Source organism: Pseudorasbora parva, chromosome 8, assembly GCF_024679245.1.
Source record: "Pseudorasbora parva isolate DD20220531a chromosome 8, ASM2467924v1, whole genome shotgun sequence".
Lineage (NCBI taxonomy): Eukaryota > Metazoa > Chordata > Actinopteri > Cypriniformes > Gobionidae > Pseudorasbora > Pseudorasbora parva.
The window spans coordinates 24,773,465-24,799,225 of record NC_090179.1 but is presented as its reverse complement, the minus strand read 5'-3'; the positions used below and the strand labels follow the sequence as shown (position 1 = coordinate 24,799,225).

Below are 25,761 nucleotides of genomic sequence, written 5' to 3'. Positions count from 1 at the left end.
TTCTGGGACTTGCTATATGGTTGCTTAAGTATTCTATTGATTTTAGGGGGTCTGGGTGGTCACATTAGTGAAATGTTGGCACAATTTCATGAGCAAAAAAGTTTAATTGTCCAGTGTTAATAGTGTACACTGTAAAAAAAATTAAAAAAATCAGGTCTCCAATTGAAAATGTTCTACTGACTGATGACATCTACATTTTTTAGTTGGCCAAATTGATTTTTCTAGAAAATTCCTGAAAATGTTAAATTGGAGACCTGATTTTTTCTTTTACAGTGTAGTGATGTATAAAGCACAGCTCCCAAAGAAGTCACTTTCAAGTTTTAGTGAATTTTGTCATACAAGAATTCCATGTTTTTAAGCTTAGTTTCTGTTTTTCCAAGTTATGTGGTTAAAAGTTATGTGCTTTAAAACACTACGACCTGGTTTCACAAACAAGGTTTAGATTAAGCTAGGATTGGGCCTTAGTTAAATTAGGATATTTAAGTAGCTTTTATAAATGTGCCTTGAAAAAAATTAAAAAAATTATGAGACAAAACAGTGGCACTGACTTATGTTAAGATAAATCAGTGCAGTTAAAACAGCTCAAGCATGCATTTTAGTCTAGTCCTAGTCTGTGAAACCGGGTATAAATATGTAGAGAGAGCTATTAAAAAACCTGCCTAAGAGACACAAAAAAAAAGGAAAAGAGATGTGTCCAAGGCTGCGAAAAGAAGCCGTGTCAATTTGCAGCGACACTGTGAAAGATGGCATGAAAATACTTGTGACACTCTTGTAGCTGAGAAACTTGAGGGAAAACCGAGGGGTGGGTAGAAGATCAGCTTGTCCCAGCAGACAGTCAATCAAGCAGTCCTGCATGCTCAGCTGTAGTTAACACACACACACACACACACACACACACAGGAGAGTTGCCTCTGCTGACTCGGCCACAGTGCAGATGACTGGATGGGCTTTTTTGAACCACAGATCTGCATCTGTCAAACCTTGTGTAGCTTTGTGAGCGTGCCTTCCTGCCAGCGAGAGCGAACGCTCGACTGGACCGAGTGGCAGAGAGCAGCTTCTGTGAGCATCTTTATGTGTTTATAAAAGGAAGATCACAAGCGGTTTGTCTTTGCCAGGAAGTCCTCCTACGCTTTCTCCATCGCTCGTATTTACTGACAGCTGACGTGTTGAGTCTGCACTCATATGTGTTGATTGCTGAAGTTAGTGTTTGTTTTGAGAGACTAGTAGCGCTGAAGCAGATAATTGCTCCTTGTTCATTCTTTAGCACATGAATGAGTCATAATGTGTGTCTCCAGGTGAAGATTATTCAACATAATATTCTTCTCAACATAAAGGTCAGACCTAGATACTCAGAAGTGTCGGTTCTCCGGTTTGGGTTAATTAGCTGGACCGTATGGCAAAGAGCAGCTCATATTTGTGTATTGTATATTCTGGGAATTGTAAAAGAGGCTTAATATGTTCTTCTGCCCTTAGACGTGGGAATGCCACGTTTCTTTGAGTCCTGATGGTCAAGCGTCATGAAGTGAATTATAGTCATTGTAGTTGTGTTGATTATATTCCATTCCCTCTTCAGCTCACTCAGTGACTGCTGTAACACTTTCTATGTGTGTTTTCAACATCTTCATTCATCACTGTGTAATAGCCACATCATCACACTCTGATGTTTCTGCGAAGCCTCCCAGTGCCATGTGTTTGGCAGAACAGGTGTTAGACCTGCTATCCATCTAAAGCAGAATGTAATGCCACTTTCTTTTTTCTGCAGGCGTGGAATTACGACCATTTTGGTCACATATTATCCCAAAATTTTGGCCGTGTGACCTCAAAATATATTTTTGGAGCATTTGTGGGAGTGCAAATAATTCTTGTGGTTCAACCTGTTTTCTGTTTTCTAATGAACTGTAATGAACTGTTGTAATCGCATGATTGTCAGGTAACTCGTGATTAATCGCAACTTATTCACACATTTTTATGAATTGTAAATGTATCTTAAATTAATATGTTTCAGGTTTTTAATACTCTAATCAACATGGGTATGGATGAATATGCATGCTTTATGCAAATGTACATTTATTATTAGTGAAACTATACTCAACAGAGCCTGAAGACTAGACATGTATCAAAGGTTATAGATGTTTATCAAAGAACTAGTTCATGTTAGCCTAGAAATCTAGAAACACCCTAGCGGCAGCAAATTTAATTTGCCCGCAAGTGTCGTCTAGGAACTCTCAATACCCTTCTGAGCTGTATTCCTCACAATCTGGACGGCCCAATCACGTCGTGTATAGAGTCGGCGGGCGGGGCCATAGTGACGACGGCCGAGTTGCGTTTGCGTGCTTCTAATTAACACAGAAACTTGCGAACGACGGCGGTCTTTCGAATCAGCTTTGACCGCGATTCTGGAAGACTTGGAGTTAAGCTTTTCTCTGAGAAAAGAACAAAGAACGGCACTGAAGTCATTCTTAAAAAGGGAAGATGTGTTCTGAGTATAGCCGACCGGATACGTTGAATGTTTAATCTGTCAGCGAGCTCTGTTTCACCTTCGTTGATCTGGTTGGTGTAGCGCTATCCTATCGCGTGCAGAGAGGTTTGAAAGACAACCGTTTATCCCGCCCCTCGGATTGAGTCCTGTCTATGGTGAGTTTCCAGACCAAACATCTTGATGTGGGTCTGGCTTGTCAGGCTAAGTTCATGTCTCTTAAGCCTAAATTTAAAAATTCTGAATAAGCAGTGATTTCTCTCATTTGAAGAATATAAATAAAATAAAAATTTCACTGGCAGTTTAATTCAGAGTAGGGCACAGTTTGTATGAAAAATTGGTTCGGGAGCGCTCTTGTTCAGAAAAGTAACCTCCTTATTCGTTTTAGCTGATTATAATGTATAGTTCAATAAAACTCATGTGCTCTAAGTGGTTATGGTGTTAATGATTTACCTCGAACATGAACCTGAGCGAGAGTGAGCTTGCAGTGTATTCGCATTGCGCTCCAACTTGATATAATGTGCTCAGTGTAAAAATGCACTTTTCTTTCGAACTGGAGTCTAATAAAATTTAAACAGAAAATATAGTAGCTTGTAGGTAATAACTGCACTTTTGGTTTAGAATAGTAATATTAATGTTAACCCTTTTTTTCCCTATCTATGTTTGCTACTGCATCCTTTACGTCTATGGCTGATCTCAATTCTTCTAACTATGGGCTATGCCATGGATCAAACGGCATGGTTAATCACGCGTTAATTTTGACATATATTACGGCTGTCAAAATTAACACGTAATTTAGTAAATAACATAATAGCAATAAAGAAAGTAATTTTCAGATATATACACATATGTAGATTTATTAAAAGAATCTATCTGAATCAGATGCAATCCAATATGTTGTCAGATGAACCACAAATTGCCACAAATCACAAACTCAAAAAAAAGAAAATAAATAAATAACAGAAACGGTCATTTATTATTCACTGTTTATCACTGAACTTTCCTGCAAAAAATGTAACTGACCTTACCAGAACACTAATTTACACGTGACATCAACCAACAAGCTAATGACAGTATGTTTTTAACATATTAATGTAAAAAAAAAAAATACTACTGTGAGGCCAGATCTATTCTGAGAACAATGTAGTTTGGAACAGAATATCATTCAGATTAGATTTCACTGCTGGTTACTCCACAAATCTACTAAAGTCTACTAAATCTTCACAAGTCTACTAAACAGCTCTAATGAAGATAAAAAAATGGGGTAGGAGTATAACATATGGCCAATCATCATATTTTGCATCTTTAAAATCTGTGATTAAAAAAAATAGCAATGTGTGACTAATACTCTTGACTTTGTGCTCCAGTTTAGTAGTGGCGCTTTAGACAAATGCTAGTCCTCTTCACATTCACCCTCTCCACTTCCCCATGACCTCCCTATCCATTGGCTCTGTTTTTAGATGAGTGCTAATACTGCCCGTCATTCGTAGCGCTGCTGTACTGTATGTGTGAACTTCCTGCTGTTATTTTTAGCTTGGTTGTTTCCCTTGACGTAACCGCAGTTATGTGGTGACGGAGCTGATGCAGAGTGACCTCCATAAGATCATCGTGTCTCCACAGCCCCTGAGCTCTGACCACGTCAAAGTCTTTCTCTACCAGATCCTCAGAGGTGAGGCACTCACACAAACACACACACACAACACCTTTATTTCAAATCTTCCACCTTCAGCGATCAGACACGCACATTCTTCATCCCAAATCTTCTTTCACCAAGATCTCATGAGTAGAGAAAACACTCAGGCAATCACACACACTTCTCTACTTCATGTTTCTCACCAGAGACGTTGAGGAGGAAGAGTGTAAGAATACGTATGGCAACGGGAGAACCTATCACCTTTTTGATATTGTGTTTACTGTAGGACAACTGACATGTTTTAAAGGGACCAGTAACCTTATTCCTAATGAATCACACGAAACACGCATAACTTCAGTGTTTTCAAGTGAAACACAAGGCTCGATTACATCCTAAAAGGAAGATGCCACTAAAGGGAACAAGTCTGTTTACATGTCAACTGGATTCGATTTCAAACCAAACAAGAAACCTTAACAGCATGTGCTTCATATCAATACAGTTTGTGTCCACAAAATGTCTTTATTGACTGATGTTTATGTTGTGTCCACAGGATTGAAGTATCTACACTCAGCTGGCATTTTGCATAGAGACATTAAACCCGGTAACCTGCTGGTCAACAGCAATTGTGTGCTTAAGGTTGGTGAAATACTTGTCAAAGTGTTGATGCTTTGATTATTTTACTATGTTTAAATGTAGTCTTTTCAGAAAGTTCAGCTTGGATTGAATTAATTTATTTTTTCTGTAAATGTACTTATAATGACCCTGAAAATAGTTGGACTCAGATAATCATTTATATTAGTTCTGTCAATCTATTTAAACAAATTCAAGCAATTCATTAAAAAAAAAAGTATATATATATATATATATATATATATATATATATATATATATATATATATATATATATTAATAATATTAATATTTAAATAATACATTATTTGTCTGTAATTAACTACAATTAATCACACCTAACATACAAATTTGTAATATATTTTTTATATTTTAATACATATTTTCACACTGAATCTCCAAGTTAATTTAGAAACAACTTAAAGAGATAGTGTCACCCAAAAATGAAAATTATCCCATGATTTATCCTCAAGCCATCCTAGGTGTATATGACATTCTTTTTTAAGATGAATACAAATCAGAGTTATATTAAAAAATGTCCTGGCTTTTCCAAGCTTTATAATGGCAATGAATGGGAGCCCAAAAAGTCCATCCATCCATCCATCATAAAAGTGCTCCACACGGCTCCAGGGGGTTAATAAAGGCCTTCTGAAATGAGCCTGAAGTGTTTTTTTGGTAAGAAAAATATCCATGTTATCCACATTAACATGTTGTAAAGTAAAATATCTAGCTTCCGGCATGCCCACCTTCCATATTCAACTTACAGAAAAAGCGTAACTGGCAATGACGTCGGACGTAGCGTAAGCGTTTTGACCTGCGAGAGGCGTCACACTTTCTTAGTAAGTTGAATACGGAAGGCGGTCACACCGGAAGCAGATATTTTACTTTATAAAGTTTTAAATATGTATATTTTTCTTTAAAAACTCATCAATTCACTTCATAAGGCCTTTATTAAACCCTCAAATTTTGGGCCGCCATTCAAAAGCTTAGAAGAGCCAGGACATTTTTTAATAAAACTCAGATTGTATTCGTCTGAAAAAAGAACGTCATTTATACCTAGGATGGCTTGAGGGTGAGTAAATTGTGGGATCATTTTTATTTTTGGGTGAGCTATCCCTTTAAAGATAAAAGGAACGATCTACCAATACTGCTAATAATGTCTCTATTAAATTGATTATTTTCTCAGTTTCTGAGGATGAGGATTGAAAGCCATCATTTAAAAAATATATATTTGGCTTAAAAAAAATTATACTTTTTAATATAAGTGAACTTAAAACAATCTTCACATAAAGCATTATAATAAATGCCACAAGTATCTTTTCTTTTAATGTACTTTTTGTTGGACAAATATGAGAGATTTTGACTGCTGTTGATTTGAAATGGCTTCTTTTATCTCTGTGCTCTCCTGCTATTTTAGCATTATACACTCTAGCCTATGGGCCTTGAATTCTGTCTTTATAATTCCTTTTTTCCGAGGACGTTTCATATCTATCTGGCCAGGCCAGGTCTACAGCGCCAGCGTACACACACTAACACACAATCTCTGGCTCCAGGGGGTCAGGGTCCCCTTGGGATTGATTTGATCTGCTCAGTTCCTGACATAAATCTTCATTTTGGATCCCATAGCTAGAGCCCAGCTGCAAAAGAGAAAGCAAGGGTGATATGGGAGATATATAAAGAGAGAGATAAAGAAAGAGATAAAGAAAGAGAGAAATTCTCAATGTATGTGCGTGCTGACTTCACCCAGCAGCGTGAGAAATGCGCTTGAGGGGAGAGCGGGAATAGATTATGCTATTGGACCACAGAAAGGGAATCATTTAGCATGCACTGCTTCATTTAGTCCTTAATTCACATTTCCGAAAAGGAAGAATGCTTCTCTCATTTAGGTCTGACGTGCCAGACCTTTTCTTTTGGTCTTGTCCGGCAATCAAACACACTCGAGTCTGATTTAGGTTCAACACAGCTTTGAATTTGAGTCATTCAAATTTGCTTCATTTTTTTATATCCATGACATCTTTTCTTTTATTAGCGTGTGCTCTGTGACACTTTAATATGCAGCTAAATGAACACATTTCTAATCCTAAGCAGTACATTTAAATATGTATCTAGTGGATGAATAAGAAAAAATGTAATGGCCTTACTATCTGTATTCCATATAAATTACAAATTTTAAATTATGTAAAAAATCCATATATCAACGTGTTCATGCGACTAAAGTTGACACTTCTGGTAGCCAATCATACGAGCAAATTATTCAGTCACATGACTTTTCAGTGTTGTTATTAGGCTTGTTCGACTTCACCTAGCCATGCGCAGACCGATCGGCGGCTGACTTAAAGCAGTGCATGCCGGTTAGAAATTTTGTCTGACTTGAGACAGCGCCGACGGCACGTGACGTATGTCAACAGTACCGCGAGAGCTATTCGAGAGCAGCCGGCTGATGCAGCCGCTGCAGATTCTCAAGGGGGAATGCAGGAGGCTGCTCGAGCTCTGATGACGACACAGCTGATCCACGATTGGCCGATTCGCCGTATGACAGCGATCAAGGGTGTTTCGTGTTTATTCTAAAACCTTACGTTATGCTAATTCTCACAAATCATTTATTTATAACAGTAAAACCTCTTTTCATGTAGCCGCGATGTTATATCATCATGTTTATCAAACTAAAACTGATAAAAACCGTTGACATCACTTCATTGATAGTGTAGGTTTATATATTGAACATTAATCTTGTCCAAATAGACGCTTTATTAAACAGTACATAAAATATTGAATGAAAATGTCATTTGAAACATCTGTGTATTTGAGAAATATTTCGTTTATTTAACTTCAGCTGTGATAAAGTTTGCAAACACAGTGCAAGTGTCACCACGGGAAGCAGAAAGTGTCCGACTTCACGTCTCCGTTTGCAGCTCCTCCCCGTCTGCACTCGGCTACTCTCGCTGATCGCATGCATCCAGCCGCAGCCGATGTCGAACACACCTATTGTTTACTAAAACTATTCAAACTTTTGATAATTCCAGAAAAAAGCTGCAAATAATTATTGGACAAGAAACATAAATGCAAATTAAAAATGAAATAGGCTGAAATGCCAAAATTACTAAAACTGATATAAATCATAATAGATATTTAAAATAAATCACAAGCAAAATCCCATAAAAAAATATTAAAACCTAACAAAAGTAAAATTAAAACAGAGAATATAAAAATAAAAGCTGATTCAAAATATTAATAAATCAAAATAATATAAAAGCAAAATAATAATACAAACTTTTGAGTGCACATCTACGAATATATTTGATAAATGTATTTCTCTCATAGTTTATTTGTATACCTTATTAAGGATATTTAGAAATGCTATCGTTCTTTATGCAATTTCAATAAAGAAACTTTGATATACCTGACTATAAAAACATATACATGTTTTTTTGTTTACTTAACCACCTAGCAACCACTTAAAACGCCCTAGCAACCAGATAGCAACACCTTGGCACCTTTTCACTCATTCTGTGGAAAGAACAAAGAAAAGACAAGAAATCATTTCAATAAACTGCATGTTTTAGCGTTACTTGCAGGATCTGAATTTGTCTTGTGGGAACGCATAAAATTAGGCTGCTGGGATGTATTCTGGGTGGAGCTGCTTGGGTAAATTGTTAGTAATGCATGTTAGGCTCTTTTGTGCCTTCTTTCTGATCGAGGGTGGAGAGAAGAGGCAGAGATATTTTTCTCATTTATTTATTTCCCAGGAGCACTCGAACAGCTCAGGATGATTGAAAATTGGGTCTTGTGTTTATAACGCTTTTAGTGTTTATCTCTTTGGTTAAAACGTGAATGAGCCTCTCCACCTAATTTAGTTTTATTGCTTGATTTATTAAAGAAAAAAACATTTTTCAAGATCTTCTTCATCCCTATCAATGCATGCACACTTCAACCTAATGCATGTGCAAAAAATATGTACACAGATTTGTGACTTTGGCCTGGCGAGAGTGGAGGAGCTGGACGAGTCGCGTCACATGACCCAGGAGGTGGTGACGCAGTACTACAGAGCGCCAGAGATCCTGATGGGGAGCAGGCACTATTCCAACGCCATCGACATCTGGTCTGTGGGCTGCATCTTTGCTGAGCTGCTTGGCCGACGCATCCTGTTCCAGGCCCAGAGTCCCATCCAACAGGTATTCACCTACGCTCACCTTCAGCATACGATCTGTCTGCAGAACCTGGGCCTTTCACACAGCTCAATACAAGAAGAACATGTTTCTGTCAACGTTATTTATTGTATTTGGAAAAGCTTTCTTAACAACCAATCAGAGCACTCTGATTTTTGGAGTAGGCGTAGAACAGCTAAGGACGTTGATCCAGGAACAAATCCTACTCGCGTTGTGTCTTTCATATTGACCTTTTCCTATTACATGTTGTCAGGGAAACTTCTAACTGCTCTCATTGCAGTAGGATTGCGCGTCATTGGTCCTCTCGGATGTGTTAATAGAGAGGGGTTCAGCTGCTTTAGCAGGGTCCAGAATTAACACTCTCCAAGCACCAAATGCGAGTCAAAGTTGACTGTGAAGTGTAAACAAAACTTTTGGCAAAATGTTTCCAACAGGTTTGGCGGGGAACAACAACATATTGGATTGGATTAAATTGCATGAACTGAAGTCTGACCCTTTTTAACAGGCATAATTTGATTCAAAGGAAATTTAAAGTACTATTAGGAAAAAAAGTACTATTTATGATGATGCCTATACCTTTATGGTATTACATTTATATATTTAATTCTCAATACACTTGCCATTATTTTTGGATCTGGTATTGCTTTTCAAAGGACTTTCTTTTCTTTCTTAGTTTTTAGATTCCAAAAAAAAAAAAAAAAAAGGAATTTTATGATATTTTAAGATACATGAAAAGTTACTTTAGTAGTGTTATTTATAGATCCCCTGCCAGCATTATTAATGAAAACAGAAAATCCTAGAGACTGATGTTAAACTTGTGGCCTTAACATACAGTTTTTTTGGCAAATGATGTACAGCCATGCTAATGAGAGCTCAAGGCTCTGTTGTACTGAAGCCCCAGTGTGGCCGTGACCCAGAAGCCCTTGGTCCTCGAAGGCTGTGTGTTTGTAGCAGGCAGAAGCAACACCATCTCGGCTCACTCAGACAGCATGTCTCTAGCTTTCAGAAATACACAGAGGCCTCTACTATTATTTTGTTCAGAATCTCATAAACATGACATATGATGGAGTAACCTGTAAAAAAAAAGTCTTGAGAAGTATGACTGTAGAAACACGTTTTAGTTTTATGAATTTCACACAGAAGATTTGAAACCATATATGAATCACATTCTAATAATACTGGCCCAGAGACCGTGCATGAACAATATCTTTAGTCCTTGTTCGTGTGGGGACATTTTTTGGCCCCCATGAGGAAAACGGCTTATAAATAAAACTAAATTATGAATTATGAATTAAATTATGAAATGCAGAATGTTTTCTGTGATGAGTAGATTTAGGGCTATGGCCAGTTTAGGGATAGAATTTACAGTTTGTACCATATCAAATCATTATGTCTATGGAAAGTCCCCATAAATCATGGGAGCTGTGTGTGTGTGTCCTTGTTTATATTAGATTGTGGGAACCCCATAAGGATAGTAGACCTGTGATTACCTACACTGTGGGGACCAGCCAGCTGTCCCCACAATGTAAATGAACATAAACATATTAAATGATGTTTTTTTGAGAAAGTAAAAATGCAGAATGTTTCCTGTGATGGGTAGGTTTAGGGGCAGGGGCAGTGTAGGTGGATAGAATGTACAGTTTATATGGTATAAAAACCATTATGTTTCAAAAATAGTTTCCCACGAAAATAGTAAACTAGACGTGTGTGAGTATGCGTGTGCATGTGTTTGCGTGCGTGCGTGTGTGTGCGTGCGCTCAGCTCCCATCCCCACAGCCCTGAATGTGCACATCAACATCCCCTTTAAGGCTCATTAAATTCTCTCCAGTAAAGAATTTCATTTACTTGAACACGGTTCTGCTCTAGTTTGTATATTTACAGATCATCAACATGTACCTAGTGTATCTATTTTCCCTTTGTCCTCCTCCTTCTCTTTTATTATATTCAGTTATTTTATGTTTTAAATCTCTCTAAATTTGAGTTTTTGTGCACCTGCATTATAATTTTTTTTCATATTTTGGTGGTATTGTTCATGAAACAGAACAAAAGATGTACATTGCAAGACGTTTTTTTAAACAGTTATATATTAATGTAACTTGTATTTTTTATGTTATTGTCATATTATATTGCTGTAATTAATATTTTTTATTAAAATTATACAACACTGTATTATTAATATTATTTTAATATTTATAACTATTATATTATTTATTTCATTGTAATTATTAAAATATTTTGTTAATAAATAATTTTTTCAATTATTATCATATACTTATATAAGCGAGTACTTAAAACAGTCACTTTAAAAGTAACAAAATACTACAGTAGCTAAAACTGAAGCTTGCATCATGTTCCCAACTTTTACAGATCATTGTATATAGAACACTTATCTACTCTTCTTTTTCTTGTTATATACTAGCTGGACTTAATCACAGATCTGCTGGGGACTCCGTCTCTGGAGGCCATGAGGACGGCGTGTGAGGGGGCCAGAGCTCACATCCTGAGAGGACCACATAAACAGGTGAGTCTGACATCGAACAATGTTCCAAAAATTAGGCCCATAGTGTTCGAAGCAGCGTCATGAAAGACAATAACTCATTAGTGAATTATATGCTGTGCAAATGCTCCCTTGCACTGATATTTTCGGTCCCGGGAAGCCCGATTATAAACTGGCCCTGTGGTGCTGCCATGGTGACTCGCTGTTCCCGGTGTGTCACGGAATCTACTGACCGATCCTGCACCTTGTTTATGGAATGAGAAATTTCCCGTCAGCCTTTGCTGCAGGATTCCCGGCGTTCCACTCGCTCTGGGCCTCTCTCGGTCCGGCTCCCTCCCGCAGCCTCTCCATTTCCTGCCCTGCCCTGCATCATATCCACTGACAGTCTGATTGATCAGTTGATGAGAGCAGGGAGAGAGAGAGGAAGGAAGGAGGGTGGGAGAGAGAGAGAGAGAGAGAGAGAGAGAGAGAGAGAGAGAGAGAGAGAGCCATGACAACTATTATTGAAATATTTACACAGCTATTTATTTAATAGTTAAATATTAAAACAGAAATACTATTGATGAATGATAAATATGATCCATATTCCATATTGGTTATCAGCTGACATTACAATTTTTTTAACAGTATTGGTCCGTATTGGAAATTCCATTGTGCATGTTCATTTCCTCTACTTACTTATTTATTTATATTACATTTGCCATTAATCTGTAAAAACACAAATAATTTAACACTGTTAAATGTCATTTTTAGTAAATCCCAAAATTAATATAGTGCTGGTCAAAACTTTGAAAACATTAAAGGGGGGGTGAAACACTCAGTTTCAGTCAATCTCATGTCAATCTTGAGTACCTATAGAGTAGTATTGCATCCTTCATATCTCCAAAAAGTCTTTAGTTTTATCATATTTATAAAAGAAATATGGGCTGTACCGAGTCTTTCCGGAAAAAACCGAGCGCCTGGAGGCGTATCGTGTGGGCGGAGCTAAAGAATGACAAGCGCGCAAAGCGGTGACGTCCTCAAGCGTGGAGAAACCCATCTATCTCAGCTAATACAGATAATGATCCACAATCAAATCTGAGGCTGAAATAAATTGAACAGGAGAAACGGCAACATCAGGACGTCCGTCTCTGTGGTATGTACTGTATTTAGGGGCCTTTGTGTGCAGTTTATGAGGACATTCGGTTTATGGACTATTGTATGTGACTAGACCCAGGGTGCGAACTACGGGGGAGCTAGGGGGAGCTCGGCTCCCCTATATAAGACATGGGCTCCCCTGAAAACGTGATTTGAAAATTTTTGGGGGGTCTCAAAAATATTGACACTGTTATTTTGAGGTGCAATTTCAGTTTTCTGTAATGTGATCATCGTGGATTATTATATGTATAATATTATTATATTATATATACGTGGATTAATTTCTAAAAATATATAATTAATTCATGAATGACGGCCATTTAAATCTAATTCACTTCAATAAAGATAAATATACATGCTGTTCTTGTCATGACCATCAAGGTGTGGTGGCGCTGCGGTGCTAATTCCACTCATGTTTAGTACATGTCAACGCAAAGATTCGTAGAAAAAACAAAAACGAATATCCACTTCTTGATCTTGGAATTCTGGAGGAACAGCAAAGGAAGCTGACCCCAAGCCTCTGTGGTCGATTCTGTGTTAAGGCATGTTATCCCCAATTATGTGTTGCGGCTGGGTTGATATAGGTCTGCGCGACTATCAATGTCCTAGTAAGACTAACGTTAGCTGAATGGAGGAATTATGGTTTTCTTCTGTAGCCTGACGAGTAACTTCAACCGTTCATGTGAACTCAAAGACAGCCGGATTTGTTTATAGACTATTTGTGGGCTTTTTGACCTATCAATTCTTGTTTTTTTTCTTCCTTCATTAAAATCAAAGATGTTCTTCAATGATTGTAAATTGTATATTAAGAGTCTCCGCAATGCATTAAGCAATAGATTGACCCGTTTGTCTGTGTGTGAAGGAATATACACGTCCTCTCTTCCACACGCACCCCCCACACCCCGAAAAGTGGGCTCCCCCAAAGGCCACGGTATAGTTCGAACACTGACTAGACCTTAGAGGTAGCAAGCAAAACGGTTTTGCACGTCAGAGTCAGAATAGTGTAACGTTATACAGAACAACAATGGAGTAACCGTTAGCGCATTTGAATGACGAAGCACGCGATCGTATCGTTTACTGATGTTTACTCATGCGACGGTAGCCAATAGCAGAGACATTTGAAGTTGATTTACTCACCGGCATCTTCCAAAGCAGGACCGCTCTGTCAAAAACACACTTCTTTGGTATGATTTGGTGAAGTCCTGTGACAGCAGTGACCGTGGAAATCCACTTTGCGACGCGACTGAAGCGATGCCTTGAAGCTTCCCGTCATTTCTGCGTTCAAATCGGTTTAAATGCAGCGCTGCCTTCCCGGAATGCTGTGCTGAAGCGTTGAAGTCGCTCGACGTCACCCATAGGAATAAAGTGGAGCGCGGCGCGACATAAGTGTTCACAGACGACTGGATCTGCACCTGAGAGACTGTTTACAGCGTGCATTTCCTCTCTCTCCCTCTACTCACGCGCGCGCGCACCCTTCCGGGAGAAGAGCCCGTACGGCCCATACAAGGACCTTCCGCTCTATTTAACGTCAAGTAGACCCATACTCGAAAAAAACTCGCCGAAACTTGTGAGAAACCGGAAGGAGTATTTTTAACACAGAAATACTCCATCAAACGTCCAACATTAGTTTTTGAAACTTTGTCTATGTTTAGTATGGGAATCCAAGTCTTTAAAGGTGTAAAAAGCTCAGTATGCATGAAACAGCATTTCACCCCCCCTTTAAGGTTTTTTTATGTTTTTGAAAGTCTCTTAATCTTTATAAAAACAGTAATACTGTGAAATAATAATGCAATTCAAATTAACTGATTTCTGTTGTAATATATTTTAAAATGCAATTTATTCCTGTGAGGGTCAAAAAAAAACTTTTGTCACATTTGTTTATTTCATAATGTTTTTACTGTCTTTTTTGATCAATTTAATGTACCTTAGCTAAATAAATGTATTATTATTTTTTTAAAATCTTACTTACCCCAAACTTTTGAATGGCAATGCATCATGATTTCCAAATAAATAAATAAATAATCAAAAATAAACAGCTGTTTTCAAAATTGATGTTGAAACATTTGACACTGAAGACTAAAGCTTCAGCTTTGCCATCACAGGAATAAATGACATTTAAAATATATCACGAGAGAAACCAGTTAATTTGAATTTTAATAATATTTCTGTTTTTACTATATTTCTGATTAAATAAATGCAGCCTTGGTGAGATTAAAAGACTACTTTCAAAAACATTTTTAAAAAAGGTCAATGTTTCCAAACTTTTGACTGTTAGTGTATATTATAATGTTATGATTTCTAAATTCACATGTAGCATTTACATCAATTGATTTTAGAGTTTTATTTTTAATGAATTTATTTAAAATAAAATAAAAATAGTATATCATTTTAATATCAGACAGTTGTTGGTTTTTTGGTTATAACATCATTATCAAAATAATTATTGGCAAGTCTGGGGCTTTTTAAGTGTTAAAATACTTTCTCCTATCCCAGAGACACTAGGGGCTTGTTCTGCAGTTTAAAAAAAACCTCAATATTTTTGCAATTGCTAGTGGCTCAGAAGTCACACTCTTCAGATTTTATCTTCTGCTGTATTCCTTTAATATGTATTTATTAATTTTTGAAAGAATATAAAAAAAAATAGTAGTTGTTCCATCTCTTTGGTCATTTGCTAAACTGAAAGGCTCATGGTTTTCAGTATATTGAAAGTGTGAGTGTGAATATGTGCGTGTTTGTGAGTGTGTATCAGTGATTTGGCGCTGGGTGTTGGCTCTGTGGCTCTAGACAGCTACGCTGAGAAGGCGATACCCTGCAGAGAACAGGAACTGCAGCGCAAGGGCTGTGGACCTCTGCTTCCTGCTTTGCATCGACCTGATGCCTGGCTGCTCACCAAGAAGCCCGCCCCCTTTGCACACACACATAAAGACATGCACCTGCTAGACTAGTGAAAGCCTTTACCATTTAGCTCTATATGTGAAGAGGCACTTGTTTCTCTAGTCAACATTCACCCGTCTTAATCTCAGCCAGCTACCCACACACACACACTCATGCTGACATTTGGCTGACCTTGTCACTCGACGCTGCCTCCTGTGTGGGGTCGACAGGCCCTAGAGCAGGATGTTTTAATCATGTTAATCAGCTGAGCTTCCCGTTACATGCAACAGGCTTTGGAGACTGAAAGAACAGGGGTCTCTGATGGGTCTGGGGGGTATTGTGATGACACCCCTCTTCATGTGTCTGAGTCTTTTTCCAAAAAGTTCTGTTTTTAGGTAGTTGGCACAAAACATTAATAATAACAATAAGAAAAAAAAATATTATCGTTATTATATTTTAATAAAATAGTATATCTATAGTATACATACTACTATATTACAATAATATTACTGTGTTAGTAAAATATATATATTAGGGGTGGGAATCTTTTACCATCTCACGATTCAAAACGATTTGATTTTGAAAACATCAAAATTAAATCCGCACCCGCCCAGACCCATTAATATTTGGCCCATTACCCTACCCGTGCCAGCGATAAATCACACACGCTAAAATCATTCAAATTAAAATTCAAATAAAATCATTTAAATTAAAATACTTTATTTTTTATCTTGCACCTCTCTCAACATCAGCAGCGTCGTGAATGGGCTAATGAAACAGGCTCTGCCTTTAAAGACTGGTTGTCAACAATTTCATATACTCCACTCACCAACTTAACTTTTACTTCATCCACCCCTAATATATATATATATATTTACTATTTAAAAAAATCTCATGCTATGTAGCATCATTTTTTATATTATATTTCTTTTTTTTATATATATATTAATTTTATTATTGCAGTGTCTATATCTTTTACAACTTAATGGCATCTAAACATTCTGTCATTAAGTGAGGCAAATGTTTACGACTAATTTGTTTGATTGAAACCGTTGTACACGTGAAACTGTTTTGCTAATTCAAAGAAACTGCATGTAAGAATCACCTGTTTGTGAACTGGACTGTGGTCAAGTGTTACCTGTTTAGACTGCAAACTGTTGTCAAAAGTACCGACTTTGGTAATGAAATGTAAAAAATCAGACGCTTTGAGTGCTGTTGAGGGAAATCGCAAATGCCTCTGATTGGCCATTGTGTTCACGCACTCATCAGATATGTCTGTGATTGGCTACAATGACTGGTCCACGGATAGACGCCTGTTTTCTAAAGCTCCCGTGTGTATCTGTGTAAGCGCTCGGTGAAGAGCATTATTTATGTATATTTACATGTTTTTGAAGCACTGATCATTGTAGCTAATCACAGAGGTATTTGATGAGCATGTGAAAACAATGGCCAATCAGAGGCGTTTACGATTCCGCTCAACAACTCTCAAAACGTCACATTTTTTACTTTTCAGTACTGACTTGGTACAGAAGTGTAGCCTGACGTGCTCATACTCAATTGTAGTCAGACTATGAGTCTGATACTGCTCCATTCGACTGTATTTATGGGGCGTGTTTCAACCGGACCAGGAAAGACCTCAGTTGGACAGATAACAACCAATCAGAGCAATGGAGCAACCCATAACGTTAATTGTCAAATGTCAAAAGACCTCAACTGCACTGTGCTGCCAAGTCTGCGGTTTTCCCACGGGTTGTTTTCCATGTCCGCTTGTTGAAGCGACCCAATTATGTGATATATAGACCCAGGAATGCGAATTTTAGCAGGCAACCTTGCCAAAATAAAACACATTTTACCCCCCAAAGTCATTTTTTTCCGGAGAACCGGAAACAAGTTCTCAACAAATTCGAACAACTACGAACAAGTTCTCCATTTAGGATTAGAACAAATTCAACCCAAGCGCCTTTGATAACGTGGATGATTGCGTTTCTGTTTATCATCTGTCCATCATCGTCTAAAGCCCACCCTGATAATTGCATTGCTCTGAAAAGTCTTCCGAACAGTTCGGCCATAATTAGTCCTCTATGGATCGAGTTCAGACCAAACTGTCCAAGCTCAAATGTTGTGGGCGGGGCTAAGTTCAGCTGGCATCCAGGCTAACCCAGAGCCATAGAAAATTGCGACACTCTTTGATTTCGCCGCCACAGTGTCACGTGGTTCATACGTGGTTCATTTTATTCTGGGGAGAGATAAAGAAGAGACAAAAAATCACTTTTTTTGAGTGATCTGGTTATTTAATTTGGGTCACGAGAGTAGATACATCATGATTTTACAGTTTTGAGTGTTGTAGCCAATCACAGGCAATTCTATTGAAAATAATAACCAATCAAATGTTTAATTTACCGTGAAGAGAATCCTCTCAGTATATCGATCAAAACAAGTTTTATACGGTCTCAAAACGCTGAATGAATTTTAGTGCAAGTTTACGTCTTCTCATCACCTAAATTCTCTCATAAACAAAGCACGATTTTAAAAAAGATTTATTGTGAATTTTAGTCAGATGTTTTTGATTTCATTAGACTTTGTGATGTTAATTAGCCTATATTTAACACTTCGGTACAAATAAGGTGATAAGGCAAAAAAATAGATAAAAAAATAGTGTTATATTATTGATATGATCATCTATAGCTAAAATTCATTTAAAAGAAGAGACAAGGCTAATGAGCCAAAAAGTGTTCCTCTTCCGCCATTGGCGAGTTGTAATTTCTTTTATCATTTTAATGTTGTTAACGCCCCAATGTTATTTTTTGATTCTCGAAGCATACACAACAGGTGAATATACATAAATGATGCTAGCATGTACAGGATTTACTTTTAAAGAAGCTTTAAATAGTGTTTCAAAACAAAACAGGGCAACCAATTTAATTCAACTCGATCTTTATATCAGGTGCTAGATACGTTCTTCCTAGGCTAATTGTTCCCTAAATGGGCTGACTTCATAGAAACACCTTCTACAGAAAGATCTCACCGACTAAAAACTGTTCAAATATGACAGATAACATCTGGATATAGTAGTTTTAGCAGTGCCGCTCACATTATCTAACTGCAGTTAGCATCTAACGATCTATTATATAACAATAAACATAAACTCTAACGTGCTTCATAAAATACATCTTTCATCAATATTCCCGAGAGGTCAATAATGCCATAAAATCTCAAAATATGCAGTAATTCCATCAATTTGCCAGTGAGTGTGGTTGAGATACACTGAAATGACACGCTATACTTCCGCATTCCTCAGTTCCTATGGAAGTCTATGGGAGTGTCGTAACTCTGTTATTCAACTCTGTACAATACAATACAATACTATCTGTCTGTCTGTCTGTCCTAGTTCTCTACAGTATATATATAATGTTTTAGTCACCATTTAATGGGTGAAGAGAGAAGTCAAGGCAGTGAAGTACGTTTAGATGAATGAGGTGGCTCTACGATCAGAGTCAGTGCTGGAGTCTTAATGATTGGTGAACATAGCACACCAGACCTCCACCTCCTCTGTTGTTAAGGTGAATTGCTTATCAAAAAGGCTTCTGAGTGAAAAAGATGGCAGAAAGAGGAAGCCAGGTCTCCAGAGAGTCTGGCAGAGGGATTTCAAGAGGCATTTCTGCGTAGTTCTCAACATCGGTGTTGGGAGATGCAGTATGCTTCAATGCCCATGCTCAAGATAGAGACAGTCGCTCAGGATTTGGCTGAGTGGATAGGTGGAGGAAGAAAGAGTCAAGATCCGTCCAAGGGAAAGGAGGACTTGAGAGATCTAAAAAGAGGTCTGACTCTTAAGATCAACTTGGCTGCCTCCACAGGGGACCTCATTACTTCTATTAATTTTGCAAGGCTCTTACCGTCACTAGAAAGAAAGAAAGCTTTTAGCCTCTGCTGGAGTGGGAGAATGTAAAGAGACCGATTCCTTAGATGTCATTTAAAGACATAAAGGAAAGGAAGTGAGAGGTGGTGAATATTGAAAGTTTGGCATATGTTGTGTTTTTGGATGCTAGTGTGTTTGTGTCCTTACCAGACTTCTTAACTAGCTTAACCAGCGAGAGTGCCTTGGTCAACCAATTTTAATGAAAGACTAAATTTGTTGATAGTTCCTCCTTGGCAAGAATTAACACAATTTTGAGATTAAATGCAGTCTTTTGTAGCCTGACAAGCCAGACCCACATCACAGGGAGTGGGGGGGCATGGGGAGGGATAAACGGTTGTCTTTCAAACTTCCTCTGCACGGCATGCATGCAATTGGATATCGCTATAACAAACCAGATCAACGAAGCAGAGCTAGTTAACAGATTAAACATTTGCCATATCCGTTCGGCAAAACTCAGAACACATCTCCCCTTTTTAAGAATGACTTCAGTGCCGTTCTTTGTTCTTTTCTCAGAGAAAAGCTCAACTCCAAGTCTTCCAGAGTCGCGGTCAGAGCTGATTCGAAAGACCACCGTTCGGCAGTTTCTGTGTTTACTAGAAGCACACAAGCGCAACTCGGCCGTCATTGTTAAGCCCCGCCCACCGACTCTATACACAATGTGATTGGCCTGACCAGAGTTTGGCGTTTACAGCTCAGAAGGGTATTGAGAGTTGCTAGACGACACTCGCGGGCAGATTAGATTTGCTGCCGCTAGGGTGCCTTTAGATTTCTAGGCTAAGTCTTTTGTATATCACAATTTTTTATTTGGCCAAATTGAATTTCTGTTAATTAAATTGCATCAATTCAAAGCAATTCAATTTGGCCAACTGAAAAAGTCACAAAAAAATCAGGCCCCAATTGAAAATTTTCTAGTGACTGATATAATTTTTTTAATTTTTTTTACAGTGTAAGTGAAGTGTGTCAAATGTTAATTCAATAAATGCTATGACAGATTTATGAATGAATGATTATCAAACTGATGATTTGTGAATCTTTTAGGCGATTCATTGAAAGAAACTGTCGTTTTGCGTGTCATTTGTCATTTGCTCGTGCTGCGAATTGAACTGCACTGTTCATGCCGTATGTTTGTTATGTGTGCATTTGGGCGAAGACTGCACAATAGAAACACGTTGTCTATTTAGATCACTAACCTGGTAGAAGAAACATCTTGGACAAAATTGATTATGCAAATGCCACCTCTGCTCATTAAAACTTCCCTCTGCTTTGTAGTTGTAAGTCACCACCTGTGTGCTGTGTATGTAAAAGCCGGCAGGGAGCTCTTGGAAACAGATGTATGCTCGGGCCCATGCTGATTTTTCCGCCTTAGCAGAGAGGCAACATGATCAGATCAGATTTCCGCCTACATGCTTTCTCTCACAGGACACTCACACACACTCAGGTCAGAAAGTGATGACCCCAGTGTTGGGTGGGCTTACAGTAAGGGCTTTTAAAAAGCAGGAAGAATGAGCAGAGGAGGTGTTGTTTAATGGCTTTAGGGGGTCTTGCATGCTGACCGCGTGCAGAGCAGGAGCAGATGTGGCCCCTCCCACGTCGCCAAGGGCTGCGAGTCCTGATGTCTGCCCCAAACTGAACTCCATGGCACCTGCTAACAGATGGCGAACGTTTTATTTTCCCCTCTCTGTGCGACAACAGCACCGCGTAATAACCAGTGTTATTGAGGCAGGCACAGGGGTTTTAGCAAATTCATGCTGTTCAGCTGATGAATCATTGGCTGTTTCCTGTGCACTAAATAAATACAACGGGAATGGAAAGTACACTGCTAATATATATATATATACACACACTTAAATAAGTATTTTGTCACTTATTTAAGTTAGAAGTGAGTTTTCTTTTTTTACAGTAAAAATCTAAAAATGCTTACTAAAATTAAGAATATATGAGGCATGTACATGTATAATAATATGCACTTTTTTATTGTTTAAAATACCCTCGGAGAAAAAGGAATATTGATGACTGTTATAAGATTAAGCAAATAAATACATTTGTTAATAAATACATTTAAATATTTAGTTATTTATTTTAGGATGCAGTGCAGGATGCAACTTCAGTGTCTTGTTTTCAAATAAAAAATCTAAATTAATATTAGGATTATATTATAGTATTAGGATTATATTATATCATCTAGTTTGTAATATAATGATATTCTTATTTACATTAATATTCATATAAAAAAATGTAAATTTAATGTTGCACTCATAAATGGAGTCTCTTTAGAGCGTCGCTACAGCTGTAATGTTCCTCTTCTGTTGAAGCCTCTGAAGCTCAGCTCTCTTGCTGAAGATACAGACAGTTTGACAACGTGGTGACACTTTCACAGCTCCCAATTAACATTTCAAAGACCAGAATAAGTCATTAATGTGTTCATCTTGATGTTCGCATCTACGTGGAAGGCCTCAGACACTTGTCCTGTTCTTGTGCTATAAATAGAGAAGATCTGATTTGGGCTGTTTTGAAATGAGATCCTCCAGGGGCTTCAGGGATCTTCATCCTCACCATATCGGCTCTAACACTTAGCCAGATTAGTTTGGGCATCTGAGTGCATCTGAGAGATACGTTGTTCAACAATGTCTCCATTCCCGCTCGCAAAACCAGCGCTAAGTGCTACCATTCAAACTGAAACCGGAAACAAAAATGCTTTCACACCGCCTGATTGTGTGTTTTAAGAGGTGGAAGAGTCACACCCCTGCCCTGCATGAATGTTATTCTATCTCAAAGCACCACTCTGTTTTAAAAATGCCACTTCTCTGTGTTGTTTTCTTTGTCTCTTTCACCTTTCTGTTTGTTTTTTGTTTTTTGCTCTGTTTTTCTTACAATGGGTCTCATTTACATTACATTTTAGTTCAAGTGTACAGAATAAGTTCTTACACAAAATTGTATGGTGTGTATTGCTGTCAGTCGATTAACAATAACTCATTAGTCATTCATTTTTCTGTAATTAATCGCAATTAATAGCACCTAACATTTATTATATTATATTGTTATATAATATTATTATATAGGCATGCAGTGAAAAATTAAAATGGGCATAGTTATTTTTGCAGCTGACCGTATATGCATATGCATTTGTAGGAGTTTCCTTTTCAGACACAAAATGTATGGGAGGAGAGTGTTTAAATGAATCATGCAAGGGGATTTACTTAGGTTTGTGCAAGTCAATTTACTGGTATTTGCGCCATTATTTACCGGCCTTAAACCAGACGCTAACTAGTAGATTGCGTTGGTCTTTATGGAAGTGATCCAGCTGCGTCTGTTCTTTACTTTGTGCATCATCAGTAGATCCCACGCAGAACTTTACACTCCCATCTGCCATTTTTGGAATTGCGATCTTGTGCTAATGTGCCCTGTTTAGTAAATCTGCAGTCTAATCTCCAAATGAATCTATAAACAAAATAAAGACAGTATATTTTAAATGTCAACCAAAATCAATACGGCTTCTGATGTCTGTATGAAAGGTTTTTCTTCTTAATTTTCACCATTGATTATAGCATTCAAAATTACATTATAATTGAAAGCTATCAATGTTAACATTTGTTAGTTTAAAAAAAAAAAATTAACAACTTTTCAGGTAGTTCTAACTGGTAGGAAATTTACAGAGGTTGAATTAATGTTATCAAACACTTCAGTTTTCACTACATAAATGATATGCTAAATATAGATTAATCTTTATTAAAGCTCTAAAAGTTCCATCAAGAACAGCGACTGATTTCCGTTCCTTGATTAAAGGGTTAGTTCACCCAAAAATAAAAATTCTGTCATTATTTAATCTATTTACTATTTACCCTCATGCCGTTCGACACCCAAAAGACCTTTGTTCATCTTCGATATCTTCGACAATGAAGACATTTCTGTTGAAATCCGATGGCTCAGAAAGGCCTCCATTGGCCACAATGTAATTTCCTCTGTCAAGAGGAAATTACAACTTTACCATAAAAGGCACTAAAGACGTCGTTACAAAGCCCATCTCACTACAAGTGGTTCTACAATCATTTTATGAAGCGACGAGAATAATTTTAATGCGCAAAAACTAATGAAATCATTGGCTGTCACTACATTGGCTGTCACTAATCACTATACAAGTCGTTATTTAGGTGGGGGGGGTTTTGAGCACAGAAACTATTCTCGTCGCTACATAGAATTATTGTAGAACCACTGAAGTGAGATGGGCTTTGTAACAGTGTTTGTATGGGTCTTGAGAGAGGAAAGGACATTGTGGCCAATGGAGGCCTTTTCTGAGCAATTGAATTCAACAAAAATATCTTCATTTATGTTCCGAAGATGAATGAAGATCTTATGGGTCTGGAACGGCATGAGGGTAAGTAATTAATGACAGAATTTTCATTTTTGGGTGAACTAACCCTTTAACGTTACAGACTGCTGTTAATTTAAGACCTGTTGCACATAACACGGATTCCATTTTCTCACAACTCAACAAAAACGCATTTTGGTGTAATTGTTGTTGCCACTGTCTGAAGCGTGTTTCTGTGAGCATGGCCCGTGTGTGTGTCACACAGACAGGAGATTCACTGATGCGCACCATTACCACACTGAGTTCTCTCTCGTGTTTTGTAACTCTTAAATGGTTTAGAAGCATTTGTATGAATAAGAGTGTGTTCATATAATGTAATGCTGGCCAAAGGATATTGAAAAAACTGATGCTGTGTTAATTTTAAATATATAATGTGTTAAACTAGAAAAAAATGTAACCCCTAAATTAACACGTTCTTTTTGACTGCCCCAATATATTACAAATATGTATAGAACATTTCTTCTAAACACATTTTGCATGCATGTGGTTTAATTTGTGCAAATCAAACCTTTCTACCATGTTGTTTGTTGACATGTTATCAAAAATACATATTTCTGTTGCAGTTTGTGTGAGAATTAATCTGGGGAGGTGAATTATGTTGATTTGATGTCAAGATACATGGCAAATGTAAGAAACTGTGAGTCTTTAAATTTGTCCAGGGTGACAAGCTTCAGTCTTGTGGTGTGGGCTTGGCATTAGTGAATGAGACCCAATATCTATTACACACACACACACCCTGTTCAGATTCTGCCTGTCGAAGTATACAGAAGGCAGTCTGTTAACTGCTCTACTGCTCAGCGTTCTCTGGAATCACTGTTGTCTCTGTCAGCGTTCGCCCGTTTAATGCCCTGCTTCTATATGAGCTCCCCCTCTCGTGCCCGTAGGAAATGCTCCCTGCTTTTTTTTAACATGTTAACTGCAAAAATAAACAAACAGACAAGTCCTGTCCACCTGTATGTCCTCGCTTGGCCCTCTCCCAGGTGCGGCAGGGTCTGCTCTCTCTGCACTTGTGGGCCTGAAGGGCTTTGTGTTGTTTTGCTGCCAGGATGATCAATGGCTTGTTTGTGATACTGGGGAGAGATGGCCCGGACCACACAGCCGCAATGAGCGGGGGGAGATTATGGAGGAACGCTGAGCCGGTTGGGAACGCTGCAGCCCGCACCTGTTGCTGAGTGTAGCTGAGGGTTTAGTTGGGCCAGAGGGGCGGTCGGACGTCACGTGGACACTGCTTCACAGGAAGCCGGGGCTCGTTTCTCAACATTCTCATGACACGCACCTCCTCCTCCTTCCACCCAGAACTGCGGCCTGGGCTTGTGACACCAGCCAGGAGGAAGAGGGTGAACTTAGCTGTTTTTGTGACAACTATTTAGATTTTTTAAAGTAATTTACCACTTTCATTCAGCAAGAATGCATTCAATTGATCACAACATTATAAATGTCACTTGATCAATTTAATGCATTCTTGTTAAATGAAAGAGGCAAATACCTTTAAAAAAAATCTAAATAGTAAATAATTTTTTCCATAATGTAATGATAAAAATTAAACTTTCATATATTTTAGAGTCATTGCACACCAACTGAAATATTTCAGGTCTTTTTTTGTTTTAATACTGATGATTTTGGCATACAGCTCATGAAAACCCAAAACTAAGACTGCCGACCCGACCCTGTCCAGAAGGCCATCATTGTCACCCTCAAGTGAGAGGGTGAGACACAGAAAGAAATTTCTGAACGAATAGGCTGTTCCCAGAGTGCTGTATCAAGGCACCTCAGTGGGAAGTCTGTGGCAAGGAAAAAGTGTGGCAAAAAACGCTGCACAACGAGAAGAGGTGACCGGACACTGAGGAAGATTGTGGAGAAGGACCGTTTCCAGACCTTGGGGGACCTGCGGAAGCAGTGGACTGAGTCTGGAGTAGAAACATCCAGAGCCACCGTGCTCAGGCGTGTGCAGGAAATGGGCTACAGGTGCCGCATTCCCCAGGTAAAGCCACTTTTGGGCTACAGAGAAGCAGCACTGGACTGCTGCTAAGTGGTCCAAAGTACTTTTTTCGGATGAAAGCAAATTT

At 38.1% G+C, this 25,761-nt stretch overlaps 1 protein-coding gene across 1 annotated transcript in view; it reads left to right on the top strand.

Moving 5' to 3' along the window:
• nlk2 (nemo-like kinase, type 2) overlaps positions 1-25,761 on the top strand; it is an 87,874-nt gene that overhangs the window by 50,231 nt on the left and 11,882 nt on the right. The window contains exons 4-7 of the mRNA XM_067450489.1: positions 4,039-4,145; positions 4,660-4,745; positions 8,702-8,911; positions 11,325-11,426. Coding sequence (XP_067306590.1) covers positions 4,039-4,145; positions 4,660-4,745; positions 8,702-8,911; positions 11,325-11,426 — 505 coding nt within the window. The remainder of the gene's footprint in view (positions 1-4,038; positions 4,146-4,659; positions 4,746-8,701; positions 8,912-11,324; positions 11,427-25,761) is intronic.